The sequence below is a fragment of the Macaca thibetana genome, chromosome 2, assembly GCF_024542745.1.
Source record: "Macaca thibetana thibetana isolate TM-01 chromosome 2, ASM2454274v1, whole genome shotgun sequence".
Taxonomy (NCBI): domain Eukaryota; kingdom Metazoa; phylum Chordata; class Mammalia; order Primates; family Cercopithecidae; genus Macaca; species Macaca thibetana.
The window spans coordinates 150604239-150624552 of NC_065579.1; the positions used below are offsets into that span (position 1 = coordinate 150604239).

General features: G+C 36.7%; 1 protein-coding gene across 6 annotated transcripts in view; it reads left to right on the forward strand.

Annotated features, from left to right (window-relative positions):
* CCDC14 (coiled-coil domain containing 14) overlaps positions 1 to 20314 on the forward strand; it is a 71646-nt gene that overhangs the window by 35179 nt on the left and 16153 nt on the right. For 4 of the 6 annotated variants that reach the window (XR_007723590.1, XR_007723589.1, XM_050781619.1 and 1 more), the window contains exons 11-12: positions 2360 to 2578; positions 2652 to 2784. Coding sequence is in view for 4 of the 6 variants with exons in the window: in XM_050781619.1 (XP_050637576.1) it covers positions 2360 to 2578; positions 2652 to 2784 (352 nt within the window). In the remaining 2 variants the exon portion in view is untranslated. Of the gene's footprint in view, positions 1 to 2359; positions 2579 to 2651; positions 2785 to 16902; positions 19210 to 20314 lie in introns of those variants that run through there. The other 2 variants (XM_050781617.1, XM_050781618.1) reach the window with 1 other exon arrangement.

Here is a 20314-nt window from a genome sequence, read left to right on the forward strand (position 1 = left end):
TGCCATCACTTCCCAATAATATACACCTTTTTTTTTTTTTTTTTTTGAAAAACAGGAGTGTGTTTCCTTTTACATATCTTCTCTTCATATGTAATTGATGTATTTAACAAATACTTACTGAATACCTACTGTGTGCCAGGCACAAATAGAACTATATATGTACTTTTTCTTTTTTTAAAATGAGATCACACTGTATATACTTTTCCACAGTTTCTGTTTATTCACTTAACATATAGTGGATATTTTTGTCTATCAAAATACATAATTATGCATCTTTCTCTTTACGAATTACTTGGATATTCTGCTTATCCAGGTCTACCATAATATGGTCCTCTGCTAATAGTACTTTCCCCTTTTCCCAGTGCAAACAACATTGCAGTGAAAATCTTTGTATGTCTTCGTGCATATATGTCAGCTTTTTTGTTGGTTTGTTTGTTTTGAGATTTTTTTTGAGATGTTTGTTTGTTTTGTTTGTTTGTTCTGAGTCACTCTGTGACTCAGGCTGGAGTTCAGTGGTGCGATCTTGGCTCACTGCAAGCTCTGCCTCCCAGGTTCAAGCGAGTCTCTTCCCTCAGCCTCTCAAGTATCTGGGATTATAGGCACCTGCCACCACGCCTGGCTAATTTTTGTATTTTTATTAGAGACAGGGTTTCATCATGTTGGCCAGGCTGGTCTTGAACTCCTGACCTGAAGTGATCCATTCACCTCGGCCTCCCAAAGTGCTGGGATTACAGACAATGAGCCACCACCACACTTGGCCAGCATTTTTGTAGAATAGATGTATAGCAGTAGAATTGCTGAGCCAAAGGGTATGTACAGTTGTAATTGTGACAGATATTGCCAAATTGTCCTTAACGATCACAGAACTTAATAAAGAAACTATAATAGTACCAGAAGAAAAGATAAGAATTTGTATTTTTAAATTTTTTTGGTGGGGGGACTTTTCCTAAGCCTGTCAAAGACTCAAATGCCACAGAGGAACAGATTGATAAAATATGTCCCCAGAAACCTTTTTCAGTTTCTACATAGCAAAATTATAAATACATTCAAAACACATAAGCAAAATGGAGAAACAATATATGACACGATAAAGGCTTAATCTTCTTAATATATATCTTATAAAGCAATAAGAAAAAATATGATTACCCAACAGAATGAGCACTTTATAAAAGTGTTCAATTTCACCAGAGTGATTCAGAAGTTATCACTGTGTTTCCACTGTTAACCAAAGGTGAGGAGAGGGAGAGGGTAGGAGAGAGGAGGCCTAGAGGACAAGTGGGGAGATCAGTAGTTGCCACTTTAAATAGCTTCTGTTCTTTATATTATCTTATTGTTTCTTTGAGATCATTACTGTTTATAATTACTTGTTTGTTATCAGCTCTGTGAGAACAGGGACCATGTCTGTGCTATTCATCTCTGTATATTCAGATTCTAATACAATACCTCACACATAGTAAGCGTTCACTAAGCATGTAGTTGCTCAATAAATGGTACCATATACTTTTATCGCCTTGAAAAAGAACGTGATAGATCTGTGTGTTTGTATACAACAGTCTTAAGGCAGAAAAAGGCAACGTTAGAAATTGTGTATGGTGTGTGTACGTGTGTGTGTAGTGTAATTAATACCATATGTAAAAGTGTTTTCACAAAAGATATGAAAATTAATAGTGATTGTCTTGGAGACAGAGAGGAGGAGTGGGAGGGAGATTCTTCTTTGGGAATCATTTGGTATCGTTAATATTTTGTGGTGTTTGAATTTTTTTTTTTTTTGAGATGGAGTCTCGCTCTGTTGCCCATTCTGGGGTGTGGTGGTGCAATCTCGGCTCACTGAAAGCTCTGCCTCCTGGGTTCACGCCATTCTCCTGCCTCAGTCTCCCGAGTAGCTGGGACTACAGGCGCCCGCCACCACGCCCGGCTAATTTTTTTGTATTTTTAGTAGAGACGGGGTTTCACCGTGTTAACCAGGACGGTCTTCATCTCCTGACCTCGTGATCTGCCCACCTCAGCCTCCCAAAGTGCTGGGATTACAAGCGTAAGCCACCGCGCCTGGCCAGTATTTGAATTTTTTAACTTTGTACATGTATTCTTTCTTTTAAAAGGATTATGTATTCTGTCTTTTAAAAGGGTTAAAAAAATTCTTAAAATGTCAACTGGAGAAGAAAGGTATGATGTCTGCCAATCAGTTTTTAAAAATATATGTAGTATTTATGTAGAACTGCTCATGCAATTAATTGTTAAACAAAATCAATAAATTTCAGGCCTTTTTTTTTTTTTTTTTTTTTTTTAAGAAACAGGTATTTTTCCAAGTTTGTACTTTTTCAGTTTGGGAAACAACTATTTAATCTGTTTTGTCTTACAGTGTTTTCTCTTCAGTCATTGAATATGTCACTGCAAAATCAACTGGAGGAGTCACTAAAGAGCCAGGAGTTACTGCAGAGTAAAAATGAAGAGCTCTTAAAAGTGATTGAAAATCAGAAAGATGAAAACAAAAAATTTACTAGTATATTTAAAGACAAAGATCAAACTATACTTGAAAATAAACAGCAATATGATATTGAGATAACAAGAATAAAAATTGGTATGTATTTAGACAATAGTTATGGTCACATTTTTTAAAAGGAATAAGGAAACTGACACTTTTGTTGTTTTAGAATTGGAAGAAGCCTTAGTCAATGTGAGGAGCTCCCAGTTTAAGTTAGAAACTGCTGAAAAGGAAAACCAGATATTGGGGATAACGTTACGTCAGCGTGATGCTGAGGTGACTCGACTAAGAGAATTAACCAGGTAAAATTGACTTCTTTTGAATAACTCATGCCTTTTTTATTTTTAGATGTTTTTATAAACTTCAAAATAATGTCAGACCTGTTATCTCACCCATATCTTTTTCTCTTACTTTGCCATTGTTTTTGCTAATTTCTAATGATGTTTTCTTCTGTTCCAATTAAATTAGTTTAGAAATTTCAAATCTAGCTAAATGCTTTTTTTAAACCGTGTGAATCAGGGGTCCCTGATGAGAAGCTGAAGACTTGTATAGCAACACCGTGAAGCCCTCTGGTTCTGAAGCTAGAAAGATCTGACTAGAATCCCAGCTCTACCACATACTAGCTGAGTAGCTTTGAGCAAGCCATTTAACTTCTCTAAACCTCAGCTGTAAAGTAGGGACATGAATAGAATTGTCATGGGAAACTAAGAAATCATTCATGAAAAGTACTTAGCATGGTAAGCCCTCATGTCATATGATCTTGGGTAAGTCAGTTAGCCTCTTTCAGCCTTATTTCATCAGTTAAATGAGGGGGTTGGCAGTAGCCCTTAAGATCACTTCATTCCCTAACAGTATTTTTCTAAAATAAAATTAGCTCACTCAATTTTTCTATGATACTCACTTACAAAGTTCAGTTTTGAGATATTTGCTAAGAATTGGACTCTCAACTGCTTTTTTAAAGTTCTAGGAGAGAAGTCAGTTACCTTAGGCCTAAAGATCAGCAGATCTGACTTTGTCTTTGAATGATCCTAGAAGTTCCAAATATAAAATAATCTTGAATATAAAGTAATCTTCCTTGTGTTTCCAATGAACAGATCCATTTTGAATTTTAAACTTTCCCCCACATTTTCAATGATAAACTCGTAGGGAATCGGATGAAACAGTAATATGTAACATTTAATTTATTAATTTAGCTTTATAAATATATTTGAAATTAATAATCTGTTCACATGGAAATATTGCCCTTTTTCCACATTTACATTTCATAGGATGTTTGCATTCAAACTTTTATTTAACAATGGGAAAAGCAAGATACATTTTTTGTAATCATAGAATTATAATTGTTTAGGTTCTAGTCAGAGGTTCTGCATATTGGCTTATACCAGTCTTATTCAAAATAGAGTAATAGAATGTCCCTTCTTATGAAAGTCTTGGTAAGGTATCCCAAGGAACATGTGTCCTTTTTTCTGAGGCATAATTTCAGGGTGAGAACTTTGTTAGTGTCAGGTATTTATACTAAGAGAAACCAGTAAAAAAAAAAAGGCCACATATGGTGTGATTCCATTTATGCGAAATGTCCAGAATAGGCAAATTGACAGAGACACAAAGTAAATTAGTCATTGCCAGGGACTGGAGGAGCCGAGGGGTGTAGGATGAGAAGTGACTGCTAATGGGTAGTTTCATTTAGGAGTGATGAGATATTCTGAAATTAGATAGTAGTGACAGTTCTCAACTCTATGAATATACTAATAACCACCAAATTGTGCACTTAAAAGGAGTAGATTTTGTGGTATGTAAATTATACCTGTAGGGTGCAGTGGTTCATGCCTGTAACCCCAGCACTTTGGGAGGCTGAGGTGGGTGGATCGCCTGAGCCCAGGAGCTCAAGAGCAGCCTGGGCAACACAGCAAAACGCTGTCACTACAAAAAATACAAAAGTTAGCTGGGCATGGCTGGGCATGGCGGTGCATGCCTGTAGTCCCAGCTACTCGAGAGGCAGAAGTGGGAGGAGCCCAGGAGGTCAAAGCTGTGATGAGCCACTCTCGTGCCACTGCACTCCAACCTGGGCGACAGAGTAAGACCCTGTCTCAAAAAATAATAATAAAATAAATAGATTAAATAATATCTCAATAAACTGTTATTTTGTAAAAGGTGTATATGGTATACAGTCTGTTTAGAAAAGAAAAAGGAAGAAAAGAAAAAAATAGTCGACATGGTCAAGTGCCATGAGAGTTTGCTTAGGAGTTACTATGAGCATCTGCTTCATTCTGAGGGGCAGCTCTTAGCCCCAAGCAGAAAATCTGATGAAGTGGAGGATATAGTTCTCTGGTAGTTTTCTTTCCTTCTCAGAATCTTTTTCTTCATACTGCTAAATTCAGCTTTTTTGTGGATGTGATATCACAAGCTGATATCTTTTATAAACTACTTCAATTTTTTTCAAAGTTCTGTCTTTCCTGTATCATTTTATTTGTCCTCATCTATGGAGGGAAGATTTTAGTATCTGCATTTTCATAAATGGGCAAACTGAGGCCACGCAAATTAAGTATTAGTAGAATGTTAATAACAGAGCCGGGACTAGAACTCACGTCTGTTAATTTCTAGCCAGATGTTCCTCTTGCACATGGAATGGCTTTAGCCATGGTAATAACTCCATGCCTAATTTAGCCTAAGTAAACCTTATGATTTTTTACCTGGGAGGTACACGGATAAATGGATGGATTCATTTGTTTATTCAACAGACATTTATTTTGTATTATGTTCCAAATATATATGTGCGAAGCATACATAAAAATATTTAATTATTTTTGGTTGCTAAATATCCACATTGACAAGCGAAAAACTTCTTGTAGTGCTTTACTGACATATGTAGGAATATGTCTTTTATTTGTTTGTTTGTTTATTTATTTATTTTTGAGACATAGTCTCGCTTTGTCGCCCAGGCTGGAGTGCAGTGGTGCTATCTTGGCTCACTTCAAGCTCTGCCTCCTGGGTTCACACCATTCTCCTGCCTCAGCCTCCCCAATAGCTGGGACTACAGGTGCCCTCCACCACGCCTGGCTAATTTTTTTTTTTTTTTTTTTTTTTAAGTAGAGACGGGGTTTCACTGTGTTAGCCAGGATGGTCTCTATCTCCTGATCTCGTGATCCGCCCACCTCGGCCTCCCAAAGTGCTGGGATTACAGGCGTGAGCCACCGTGCCCGGCCAAATACGTCTTTTTTTTAGTAAATGCATGGCACATGTTGACAATACTATTCAACATGTGCCATGCATTTACTAAGAAAGTTGGTAACAAAAACATAAGAAAAATCTTTCAGAGTAACAGTATAACTTTCCTGGAAATTAGTAGAAATGGAAGCCCAAAGAAAAAAGGGACTTACCTGAGTTTCACAGCTAGTTAGTGTCTGAACTAGGACCAGAGCCAGGATTTTGGATTCCCTCTTCAGCTTTGCTTTCTGTTTTAAAGTGGACAGCTTTTCTCTGAATAAAGATGCCCCATTATTGAGGGATTCTTCTACCTGTGTTGGAGATACTTTTGTACCTGCTCATTCTTTCAAAATAACATGCAGTCTGCCCTTTCCATTGTTTATTCAGAATGAAAAAGTATAATTGGAGGCTTCTTTTTTTCCTTAACATTTATCCTAACAAAAGTATAGGAACTAAAAAAGTTCATTAATTCTTGCCTACTATTTGCCTTTAGAAAAGGCCCTGTGTAGAATATTAGATACAGACTTTTGCTCTCCTTTTCATAAGAATCAAGAATTTTCCTATCAGTTTTTTACATTTTTGTTAAGCATGTTTTTATGCTGGGCATAAATCCTGCCTCGTGACTACTAGCTCACCTGTCAGATTGACTGCACTCTTACGAATGATTGTAAAAACATGATGGGAAGGCTTAGCACAATATCTCATGTAGAGTTTAACACTATCCCTACATTTTCCAAAGATTTAGTAACAGCTTCAGAATTCTAAGTACATACATTGATGTCAGTTTTATACTTTTTTTTGTTTTGAGGCAGAATCTCACTCTGTCACCCAGGCTGGAGTACAGTGGTGCGATCACAGCTCACTGCCCCCTCAACCTCTCTAGCTCATGCAGTCTTCCCACTTCAGGCTCCCAAGTAGCTGGGACCACAGGCACATGCCACTGTGCCCAGGTTTTTTGTTGTTGTTGTTCTTTTTTTTACTTTTAGTAGAGACAAGGTCTTGCCATGCTGTCCCAGCTGGTCTTGAACTCCTGGGCTCAAGCAGTCCTCCCACCTTGGCCTCCCAAAGTGCTGGGATTACCAGCACACCCAGCCATTGTTTTATTCTTTAAATTAAGAAAAAAAAAAAAAGTCTCTGAGCTTAATTATATCTAAATTCATCCACATTGTTGATTCATAATTTCTTTGGTGACACTCTATGCAATTCAGTTGGTTAGGAACATCTCCAGTACTACAGGTGGGTTGCTGTGACCATTTTAATTTTACTTTGGGCATTAGAGTGTAAAGCACCAGCATCTGACAGTACAGATAACTCTACATGTTCTTCCACTCCTTCACTTTTCCCATAGTCACCTTAGTCAGATAGGCATATGGTTTTTGTATGTGTGTTTTAAATAATCTCTCAGAAAAGAGATTCTGTAAAATTTCTGAAGGTCCAAAGAAATACCACAAACCATCTTTCTTTTCCTTCTCCAACCTTTAATGATTTTAAATGTGCCTGTATCACTTTTTTTTCCAGATCTTTCTACAACATGTTATACAACCATTAAAATGTGAAGAAAATTAATATTTTAAATACTAATTTAAATAATATTTATATTTAAAAATATATAAATTAAATAATATATTTAATATTATCTAAGTAAATAAGTAGTGAATAGTTTCACAAAGCATTTTTATAAGTAGCCTAGAAAGGACCCTGCATTTGTTATGAAAGGGTGCCAATTTTCTAAGTATTAAAAATCATTGTATTTAGCTGAATTATGTATAATAGAAATACCAGTATATCCACTTGTCACTGTTTAGGTGCTCATATTCCTTCCTTTAAAATTTTAACGTTTTCGTATCTCTTTACTTACAGAAAGTTTTAATTTCAGAGATAGTGGTGAGTCATATTCTGTTTATACATCAGAAGATTAGTAATTGCTATTAATTTCCAGAAATTAAGCCTTTTTAAATGTCATTGTCCCTTCCTTCCTTTCTTCATCTCTGATTTTATCTATAGCAACAATAACTTTTTTTAAAAAAACTGGAAAGAAACCTCAATATAAGTATTCCTTTACTGAAAATAAACAAAAATAAAAATTTCAGTATGCAGTCTGATCAAATTAATTAGTGGGTCATTATTCATTACAGCATTCCTTTAAAGGTATGTTTCTCCAATATATTTTTGTGTTTTAGTAACAACTCATTAGCTTCTTTTAAAATTAATTGACAATATTTTAATTATATTTATGGGCTACAGTGATGTTTTGGTATATGTAAACAAGATGAAATAACTAAATCAAGCTAATAACATGTCCATCATCTCACTTACTGTATTTTGGAGTGAGACATTTGGAATTTACTTTTTTTTTTTTTAGCAATGTTGGATTATTATTAAGTATAGTCACCCTAGGCAAGGCATGGTGGCTCACGCCTGTAATCCCAACACTTTGGGAGGCCAAGACAGGCAGATCACCTGAGGTCAGGAGTTCGAGACCAGCCTGGCCAACATGGTAAATACTAAATTTTTTAGATATGACCTTGAAAGCACAGGTATCACAAACAAAAATAGACAAATGAAATCGTGTCAAACTAAAAGCCTTTTGCACAGCAAAGGGAACAATCTAACAGAGAACAATCTAAGAGACAAACCATGGTGTCTCTACTGAAAATACAAAAATTAGCCAGGCATGGTAGCAGGCGCCTGTAATCCCAGCTACTTGGAAGGCTGAGGCAGGAGTATGACTTGAACCTGGGAGGCAGAGGTTGCGGTGAGCTGAGATTGCACCACTGTACTCCAGCCTGGGCAACAGAACGAAACTCTGTCTAAAACAAAAAAAAAGTATAGTCACCCTACTGTTTAGTAGAACCCACAAACTTATTCCTTCTATGTAACTGAAACTTTGTACCCTTTGACTAACATCTCCCCATTTCCCATACCCTACCATCCACCACAATCCCAGTCTCTGGTAACCACTATTCTACTCTCTGCTTTTGTGAGTTCAACTTTTTTGTATTCCATATATAAGTGAGGTCATGCAGTATTTGTCTTTCTGTTCCTGGCTTATTTCACTTAGCATATGGATGTTCTCCAGGTTCACTCATGTTGCAAATGACAGACTTTCCCTTTTTTTTTCTTTTTTTTTTTTTTAAGGCCGAGTAGTATTCCAATATGTTTATATGCCACGTTTTCTATAAAGAAATTTTCATTCATTCATTGAAGGACTCTTAGGTTGATTCCATATCTTGGCTGTTGTGAATAATGCTACAATGCCTATACTCTGGGTGTGTGTGTATAGATAGTTGTGTGTGTGTGTGTATATATATTATATATACATATTATATATGTGTACATATACATGTGGATATGTACCTACACATGGGATTGCTGAATCATATGGTAATTCTATTTATACATTTTTGAGGAGCTTCCATACTGTTTACCATTGTGTCTATACTAATTTACATTCCTACCAACAATATACAAGGGTTTCCTTTTCTCCACATCTTCATCAACACTTGTTAGCTTTCATCTTTTTTGTAATAGCCATTCTGACTGGTGTGAGATGATACCTCATTGTGGTTTTAATTTGCATTTCCCTAATGTTGAGCATTTTTTCTTAATCATATTGGCCATTTAAATGGAGAAATGTCTGCTCAGGTCCTTTGGCCATTTTTTAATTATTTGCTTTTTTGCTATTGAGTTGTGTGAGTCCCTTATATATTTTGAATATTAACCCCTTATCAAGTATGTTTTGCAAATATTTCTTCCACACCATGGTTTGTCTCTTCACTCTGTTAGATTGTTCCCCTTGCTGTGCAAAAGCCTTTTAGTTTGATACGATTTCATTTGTCTATTTTTGTTTGTGATACCTGTGCTTTCAAGGTCATATCTAAAAAATTATTGCCTGGACCAGTGTTGTGGAGCTTTTCCCTCATGTTTTTTTTCTAGTAGTTTTACAGTTTCAGGTCTTGTATTTAAATCTTTAATCCATTTTGAGTATATTTTTGTATGCATTGTGAAATAACAATCCAATTCCATTCTTCTGTATGTGGATCTCCAGTTTTCCCATCACCATTTGTTGAAGAGACTTTTCCCCATTTTGTTTTCTTGTCACCTTTGTCAAAAATCAATTGGCCATAAATACATGGATTTATTTCTGTCCTGTTCCATTGATCAGCGTGTCTGTTTTTATGCCAGTTCATGCCGTTTTGATTTCAATTCCTTTAATATATTTTGAAATCAGGGAATGTGGTGCCCCCAGCTTTGTTCTTTTTACTTAAGATTTATTTGGCTTTTCGGGTTGTTTTTAAATGATTCTATATGAATTTTAGGATGGTTTATTCTATTTCTGTGAAAAGTGACACTGGAATTTTGATAGGAATTATGTTGAATTTGTAGGTCATTTTGGGTAGCATGAATATTCCAACAATATTATTTCTTCCAATCATGAGCACAGGATATCTTTCCATTTATTTGTGTTTTCTTGAATTTCTTTTATCAGTGTTTCATAGTTTTTAGTATATACTAATAATATTTAGTAAATACTAATTTTATATGTGCGTGTATATATATATATAGTTTACCTCCTTGGTTAAATTTTCACTAAAGTATTTTACTTTGTTTTTTGTTGCTTGTTTTTCTTAATTTCTTTTGGGTAGTTGTGAGTGTATAGAAATGTTACTGATTTTTTATATTGATTTTGTATCCTACAACTTTACTGAGTTTATCAGCAAACCAGTTTTTTGGTGTTTTGTATTTTCTGTGTATAAAATCATGTCAGCAAACAGAGACAATTTCATTTCTTCCTTTCTTATTATCTTCTGTTTTTTTTCTCTTGCCTAATTACTCTGGGTAAGATTTCCAGTACTATGTTGAAAATAAGTGGTGAGAGTGGGCTTTCTTACCTTATTCTTAGATCTTAGAGGAAAAACTTTCAACTTTTCAACATTGAGTATGATGTTAACTATGGATTTGTCATATATATGTCCTTTGTTGTGTTAAGGTACATTCCTTCTATACAGAATCTGTTGAGAGTTTTTTCATGAAAGAGTGTTGACATTTATCAAGTGCATTTTCTACATCTTTTGCGATGATCATATAGTTTTATATTCTTCATTCTGTTAATGTGGTATATCATATTCATTGGTTTTATATGTTGAACCATCCTTGCATCTCATTTATGAATCCCCTTTAATCATGGTGTATAATTCTTTTAATGTGTTGTTGAATTTGGTTTGCTAGTATTTTGTTAAGGGTTTTTTTTGTCTGTGTTCATCAGAGATATTGACCTGTAGTTTTCTTTTCTTGTAGTGTTCTTTTCTGGCTTTGTTATCAGAGTCATAATGGCCTTGTTCTTGGCCTTGTTCAGTGTTTTCTATGTAAAACAAGTTTGGAAAAATTCCCTCCACTTTGAATGTTTGGAAGAGTTTGAAAAGGATTGGAATTCTCAATCCTTCTTTAAATGTTCTTTAAATGTTGGTTAGAATTAAGCTATGAAGCCATCTTGTCCTGGGCTTTTCTTTGGTGGGAGACTTTATTAAGAACATTTAATATCCTTACTCTTTATTGATCTGCTCAGACTTTCTATTTCTTCATGATTCAAGTTTGGTAAGTTGTGTCTGTATAGAAATTTATCCATTTCTTCTGGGTTATATAATTCGTTGATGTATAATTGCTCATAGTAACTTATGATTCTTTGCATTGCTGTGTTATCTCTTTGCGTTGCTGTGTTATCAGTTGTAATATCTCCTTTTATTTCTGATTCATTTGAGTCTTCTCTCTCCTTTTCTTAGTCTAACGGTTTGTCAATTTTATTTCCCCAAAAAAACAAACTCAGTTTTGCTGATTTTTTCCTATTGTTTTTCTAGTCTCTATTTCATTTATTTCTTGCTCTGATCTTTGTTGATTTCTTCCTTCTGCTAATTTTGGGCTTAATTTGTTCTTCTTTTTCTAGTTCCTTAAGGTGTAATATTAGATTATTTGAGAGCTTTGTTTTTTGATACATTTATTGCTATAAATTTCCCTCTTAGAATTGCTTTTGCTGCATCCCATAAATGTTGTCATATTTTGTTTTCATTTTTGTTTGTCTCAAGGTATTATTTAATTATCCTTTTAATTTCTTCTTTGTCTCATTGGTTGTTCAGCAGCACGTTTCTTAATTTCCACATTTGTGAATTTTCCAAAATTTCTCTTGTTTATTGATACCTAGTTTCATGCCATTGGAATCAGAAGATACTTGATATGATTCCAGTCTCCTTAAATTTGTTAAGACTTATTTTATGGTCTAACATAATCTATCCTGAAGAATGTTCTGTGTGCGCGAGAGAAGAACGTGTACTCTGTTGCTGTAGGATAGAATGTTCTGTTATGTCTATGAGATCTGTTTGGTCTAAACCAAGCTTGTCCAACTCATGGCCCCTGAGCCGCATGCAGCCCAGAATGGGTTTGAATGTGGCTCAACACAAATTCATAAACTTTCTTAAAACATTATGAGATTTTTTTTTTTTTGACAAAATTTAAAGCTCATCAGCTGTCGTTAGTGTTAATGTATTTTATGTGTGGCCCAAGACAATTCTTCTTCCAGTGTGGCCCAGGGAAGGCAAAAGTTTGGACACCCCTGGTCTAAAGTGTAATTCGAGATGTTTCCTCATTGATTTTCCTTATTGATTTTATATCTAAATGTTAGAATTGTATCTAAATGTTTTCCTTATTGATTTTATATCTAAATGATCTGTACAATGTTGAGAGCCTGGTACTGAAATCCCTCACTCAGTCTGTCTGTCCCTTCAGCTCATTTAATAGTTGCTTTATTATTTAGTTGCTCCAATGTTGGGTGCATATATTCTTACAATTGCAGATTGACCCCTTTATCATTATATAGTGATCTTCTTTGCTTCCTTTTACAGTTTTTGACTTAAAGTCTGTTGTCTGATACGAGTATAGCTACCCCTGCTTTCTTGGTTTGCTTTCCTGTGGAATATATTTTTCCATCTCTTTACTTTCAGTCTATGTGTGTGCTTTACCTTAGAGTGAGCCTCATGTAAGCAGCATACAGTTTTTGATTCATTCACCCACTCTGTCTTTTGATTAGAGAATTTACTCTATTTACATTCAAGGTAATTGCTGATAGGCAAGGACTTGCTACTGCTATTTTGTAATTTATTTTGTAATTGTTCTGTAGATCCTTTCTTTCTCCCTCTGTTGCCTTCCTTGTGGTTTGATGGTTTTCTGTGATGGTATGCTTTGAATCCTTTTCATGTTTTGTGCAAATTCTGTAGGTTTTTGCTTTGTGGTTACTCTGAGGTTTACATAAAACATCTTATACTTAGGCTATTTTAAGCTGATAATAACTTTAATCACATGCAAAAACTACACTTTTACTCCCCTCTTCCACATTTTATGATTTTGATTTCAAAATTTACGTCTTTTTCTAATTTATATCGTGTAACTATAGTTGTTTTTAACAGTTTTGTCTTTTAACCCTCATATTAGAGATAAAATTGCTTTACATACCACCATTAAGGTACTAGAGTATTCCGAATATGATTATGTATTACTTATACCATTGAGTTTTATAATTGCATGTGTTTTATGGTATTAATTAGTGACCTTTTACTTCAGCTTAAATAATGTATTTTAGCAATTCTTGTAAGATAGGCCTACTGATGATGAACTCCCTTAGCATTTGTCTGGGAAAGTTTTTATTTCTCCCTCATTTCTGAAGGGCAGTTTTGCTGGATAAAGTATTCTTGGCTGACAGGTTATTTTTGTTGAGAAGTCCACTGTTAGTCATATTGGGGCTCCCTAGTGTGTGACGTTTACTATCTCTTGCTGCTTTGAATTTTAACAATTATCTTTGAATTTTAACGGTTCGGTTATGTCGTGTCTTGGTGAACTTCTCTTTAGGTTAAATTGGATTGGAGACCTCTGAGCTTCCTGTACCTGAATGTTGGTGTCTTTCCCTAGATTTGGAGAATTTTCAGCCATTATTTTCTTAAATATGCTTTCTGGCCATTTTTCTCTCTCTTTTTCTTCAGGCACTCCTGTTTCTCAGGTGGTGTCTCATAATACCTGTAGGCGTTGTTCATTCTTTTTCATTCTTTATTTCCTCTTCTGACTGGATAATTTTAAATGTTCTCTTTTCAGGCTCACTAATTCCTCTGCTTGATCAAGTATACTATTGAAGTATTTTATTGAATTTTTCAGTTTAAATACTGTATTTTTTTATCTATAAGATATCTATTTGATTTTAAAAATTTGTTTCTATTTCTTTGTCAAACTTACTGTTTTGTTTGTTGTTTTCCAAATTTCATTTAATTTTTTATCTGTATTGTCTTGTAGTTCCCTGAACATTTTAAAGAGAGGATTATTCTCAATTCTTTGTCTCTGATGTCATAGGTCTCATTTCTTTAGAGTCCATTATTGGTGCTTTATTACTTTCTTTTAGTGGTGTCATTTTTCTGATTCTTCATAATCCTTGTATCCTTGCATTGGTGTCTGTGCACTTGAAGAAGTGGCCACCTCTTCCAACTTTTGCAGGTTTCTGCCCTACCCCCCTCTCACCTGAGGTGAAGGGGATAGACCTTCACTGTTTAGCCTGCAATTCTGGATTAGCCATCTGGTAGTGACCATAGGCAGGCAGACCTTGTTGTTGGGTGCTCTAGCTGGGCTGCTACCTGTGCTTTGAGGTCAGTGGAGCTATTGGCTGTGCTCCATGGCCTTGTGAAACCAATGGCTATGCTCCATCAACCAGTGAGGCCACTGACTGGGTTCCAAGGTCAGGTGGAGCTGCCGGCTGGGCTCTGCAATCACCTTTGCTTGGGCAGGGTTGCAGGCTATATTCCCTGGCTGAGTGCTACTGCTGTTTAGAATCTAATTGGGTAGGGTTGCAGGCTGGGCTTCAATGGTGCTGGGTTTGCTGCCCAGCCACTCGTGACAGGCAGGGCCAGAGATTACTCCACGGTATGCAGTCACAGGTTTGCCTCCCTGCCTGGGCCTGGGCAGAACCTCAGGCTGGACTCCAAAGCAGAGTGGAGTCACTGCTTAACTGCTAAGATTGAGCAGGGCCAGTTACTGTGTTCTGCAGATATGCAGGCATGCAAGTTTGCCTCCTGGCCTCAGGAAACTATATGTACAGCTGTGAAGTTAGGTAGGGTCACTAGAGTCTGGCAGGGCCAGATGCGGACCTCCACAGATTTATGCTAATGCGCACTTGCTTCTGGGTCCGGGGAAGCCATAAGCAGAGTACTGAGGCTGGGTGGGGTTACCACTCGCCCTCTCAGTTCTTATGGGACCAGATGCTCTCTTCTACACTTAGGTGCCACCGCATACTTGCCTGCTGGCCTAGGAAAACTTTAAGCAGAGAATTGAGACTCTGCTTAAGGGTTGGGGAAGGCTTGGGTGTGATAGTGGTAGGGACTTGGTTTGGCCCTGCCAAACCTGTCAACTGTGCTTTCTGCAAAGCAGTGCTTTTGACTGGTCTCTCTGGTCTGGTGCTTCCATTGGCAGGAATGCAGAGTCATTGTCAAGATCTGTGCTGTAGCCACTATGAGCCCCATCCCCTTCTTTGTTTTTTGCTAACCCCGGATGGTCTAGCCCTGTAGGAACACGTGGGGTAATGCACAAGTGGGCTTCCTGAGAAGCATCCCGGAGTGCTGAGTCAGTTGAGTGTTCACCTCCAGCTTTCTTTTTCTGCGGTAGAAACTGTAGGCCCAGGGGACTCCTCCTGTGTGGTACTTAACTGGCTTGGAAAGAGGTGAAACTATTCCTTTTAACTGTGCCCAGCCTTCACTGATTTTTGAGACCATATATGATTCAATTTAAATAGACTAAACTCTTATTATAAAATAGGCTGGGCGTGGTGGTGGCTTATGCCTGTAATCTCAGCACTTTGGGAGGCCGAGGAGGGCAGATCACAAGGTCAGGAGATCGAGACCATCCTGGCTAACACGGTGAAACCCCTCTCTACTAAAAAATGCAAAAAAATTAGCCAGGAGTTGTGGCGGGTGCCTGTAGTCCCAGGTACTTGGGAGGCTGAGGCAGGAGAAAGGCATGAACCCAGGAGGTGGAGCTTGCAGTGAGCCGAGATCACGCCACTGCACTCCAGCCTGGATGACAGAGCAAGACTCTGTCTCAAAAAAAAAAAAAGGCTTTAATAGGACTACTGATAAAGGTTGCCATCAAACAAACACCCACTTAGACTGAAACCACGCTAAGTACTTTACCTTTATACCTTATTATTTTATCTTATTTAATCTTCAGTGTAGTTCAGAAATATCTTCATTTTACAGGTGAGGGACTTGAGATTCAGAAAGGTTAAAGACTTGCCCAAGGTCACAGCTAATGATGGCACTGGGATTTGATTCCATTTCTAACTTCAAACCTTGTGTGGTTTTCCTTATACACCCTTCCAGTACCTAGCTGTTGCTTATACCTATTATGCCAGATAATTATCTCTAACTATCCTTTTTTTCTAATATTGTACCCCCCCACACACACATACACACACAAACATATATAATGGAGGGAAATAATTTCTAACAGAATTCATAACAAATGAATAGTGTGTTTCCCTTTGTATCTTAGCCTACCTTTGTTAGGCCGGTTTTTTACTCTAGGGCTCAATTTGTAGTGCTGCTCAAGAATAAACCCTCTTGGCTGGTGGTGGCTCATGCCTGTAATCCCAGCACTTTGGGAGGCTCAGGCGGGCAGATCACTTGAGGCCAGGAGTTCAAGACCAACCTGGCCAACATCGTGAAACCCTGTCTCTACTAAAAATACAAAAATTAGCGTGGTATGGTGATGGCGCACATGTAATCCCAGCTACTCGGGAGGCTGAGGCGAGAGGATCACTTGAACCTGGGAGGCAGAAGTTGCAATGAGCTGAGATCATGTCACTGCACTCCAGCCTGGGTGACAGAATGGGACTCCATCTCAATAAAACAAAAGAAAAGAATAAAATATCTCCATACCTTAAAAAGAAATTCTGAGCCTCTATTTTTAGACATAGTGATAGATTTGATACAGACCAACATATTTTATCATTGTTATTTTAATTATATGCTCTTGCCAAAGCACATTCTGTGATTTTGTGCTTCTAGTCGCTTGTTTTCATATTGAGAACCGGACACTTCTCTCAAATCCCTTTTTTAAAGATGGAGGTATAGATAAGTGAATTAAAGAAACAGGTAAAAATAATAATAATTAGTGTTCTAAATTCTTCTTAACAGAACTTTACAGACTAGCATGGCAAAGCTTCTCTCCGATCTTAGTGTGGACAGTGCTCGCTGCAAGCCTGGGAATAATCTTACCAGATCACTCTTGAACATTCATGATAAACAACTTCAACATGACCCAGCTCCTGCTCACACTTCCATAATGAGTTATCTAAATAAGTTAGAAACAAATTACAGTTTTACACATTCAGAGCCACAGTCTACAATTAAAAATGAGGAAACCATAGAGCCAGACAAGCCCTATGAAAATGTTCCGTCCTCCAGAAGCCCTCAAAATAGTAACACTAGGGGCACGGAGGAAGTATCTGCACCTGGAATTATTTCTGCCCTTTCAAAACAAGATTCTGATGAAGGGAGCGAAACTATGGCTTTAATAGAAGATGAGCATAATTTGGATAATACAATTTACATTCCTTTTGCTAGAAGCACTTCTGAAAAGAAATCACCACTTTCTAAGAGACTGTCCCCTCAGCCACAGATAAGAGCAGCTACAACACAGCTAGTTAGCAACAGTGGACTTGCTGTCTCTGGAAAAGAAAATAAACTGTGTACACCTGTAGTCTGTTCCTCTTCAACAAAGGAAGCAGAAGATGCACCTGAAAAACTTTCCAGAGCATCTGATATGAAGGACACACAGCTCCTCAATAAAATAAAGGAAGCAATTGGTAAGATCCCTGCTGCCACCAAGGAGCCAGAGGAACAAACTGCATGTCATGGCCCATCAGGTTGTCTTAGCAACAGCCTTCAAGTGAAAGGCAATACTGTCTGTGACGGTAGTGTTTTCACTTCTGACTTGATGTCTGACTGGAGCATCTCTTCATTTTCAACGTTCACTTCTCGTGATGAACAAGACTTCAGAAATGGCCTTGCGGCATTAGATGCCAACATAGCTAGACTCCAGAAGTCTTTAAGGACTGGTCTTCTGGAGAAATGAATTCAGAAGAAAACTCATCGAGTGCTTCTTTTTAAAACTAGAACTTGACTATATTGAATGTGTATTTTTCTTTAGTGAAATGATGTTTTATATTATTAATTATGTGTGAAGTAATACATTGTACAAGTACTAATTGTATTGTTGGGATATATTGACACTGAGGAGCTTATAAAAAGTCATCTTAAGAAGTTGACAATTGCTACAAGAAGAAAGTTGTAGATAACTAGGAAATTACTGTGAGTAATGTTTTATTTCAGTACTTAGCAATTAGAGTTCTTTTATTAAGATGTATCTGCTGGATTAAGGGTACAGGTTGAAATAGTTCTGTGGTTGTCCTAAAAGATAATGGGAAAAGAATCTCTGGATGTAAGTTTTTCTGTTGAAACTGGAGGTGTTTTTTTTGTTTTTTTTTGTTTTTTTCTGTTTCAGTATACTTTTTTTTTTTTTTAATAGCAATGTGTTTTTATTAAACATGCTATGTGCCACAGGCTAGTGTTGTTGGTGAGATATATAAACATTTATTTAAAGAGAAAAGTTACCAGTATCTACACCTCTTAAAAAGCATTGATTGGTCTAAAAAATATATAGATAACATCCTAAGTTAACATATGGCTTCTTAAAACTTGGGCACTTTTATTTGTTTTTATTCCAAATTCATGTTTTAAGGCCTTTAAAGAATAGTCAGACTGATAAGTGCTAACAGATAAGCTATAGTTTGGGAAATTTGTGGGTTTTTTTAAAATAAGAAATGTTTATTTTTGTCCTTATATTTAAACATGATGGTATTTGTAAATCTTGGCATTGATTGTAATTCTACCTTTTTGGAATAACTTTTTTTCCAGCATGTTAGCTGATAATATTCTCTATTCTATAAATAATATGAAGTAGATTGATCTCTCTGCTTCTCTATACCACGACTTCTTAGCTCAGTATCATCTCCCTTCATGTAAGCAGCACATTTTAACTCTTAGGAAGCTGAATGTTGTGTTATCACTAATACTTTGTACAGGTCACCTGCCTACTCTAATTGTCTTTAGTACTTGGACAGGCTTTATCATTAAAGAGTGTTCTCCTAGGCCCAGAACCTGCTCGTGTTTTTTTGTTCGTTTCGGTTTTTTTTTTTTTTTTTTAGGTGTTAGTGCTATAGCATTTGAAGGACCCAGCTGTAGTCTCTTTGATATGTTCAGATTTTCCAGATAGAGATTTAAGTCTAAAAATTTATTAAGTGAATTCTAAACTATTTCACACAAGAGTCCATTAGCATCTTTAATTTTCTTTAGTATTTATGAATTAATTTATTGGCATCTTATTTTGAGGTAATAGGCCACAACTCTTTAACAAATAAGTTCAGAAATAAAAAATAATAAGAAAATTGTGTCATCTGTCTACTCTCAAATATTTAACTTATTCATATGCAAAAGTAGAATCTTAAGATTACATGGTAATACAAGAAGATAGTCCTATTTGGCCCTTAACGTGGAACAGGCATCCTTATATGCAAAGGAAATTTATAAACCCTTGTGGGTTTAATTAATTAGTGATTGTTATAATCAAATTAATAGTTTAAGAAGCAAATGAGACTAGAAATTTCTTCAGGGACCTTCAGCAGACGCTTAGTATTTGATGTAAGACATGCACATGAAATAGAAACATGAAAGAATTTGGTTAAATTTCAAGGTGGAATATGAACCTAGCACAATGGATGGAATAGATAGTGAGTTTTATAGAACTTTAGAACAGAAGGAAGCCAAGAGTAGAAGAGGACCTAGAAGAGACAACTTCATTTGGAAGAATACATAGGATTTGGGTAATCCTGTGAACAGCCTTAAATGTTTCCCCCTTAGAAAGTCAGTATCATCAAAATGTGGGGATTGAATTTAGTATATTAGGATGGTGGTAGACCAACCTGACTGAAACAGAGGTGGGGATGGGGTGGTAATAATAAATGAAAAACACACAATTAGAAGATTTGGATCAGTTGTGTGATGTCTTCAGCTCCAGGCTGAGGAGTATCCATTAAACATTAAGTCATTGGAGTATTTGGGTATCTGGTGGTGGTGGTTTTTGTTTTTTGTTTTCAATTGAGGATTACCAGGTGAAGTTGGGTATTCTTTTTTTTTTTTTTTTTTTTTTTTTTGAGACGGAGTCTTGCTCTGTCACCCAGGCTGGAGTGCAGTGGCTGGATCTCAGCTCACTGCAAGCTCCACCTCCCAGGTTTACGCCATTCTCCTGCCTCAGCCTCCCGAGTAGCGGGGACTACAGGCGCCCGCCATGTCGCCTGGCTAGTTTTTTGTATTTTTTAGTAGAGACGGGGTTTCACCGTGTTCGCCAGGATGGTCTTGATCTCCTGACCTCGTGATCCACCCGTCTCGGCCTCCCAAAGTGCTGGAATTACAGGCTTGAGCCACCGCGAAGTTGGGTATTCTTAAAATGTCATAGAGTGATGGTAAATAGGAAGGATTAGAGGAGGGA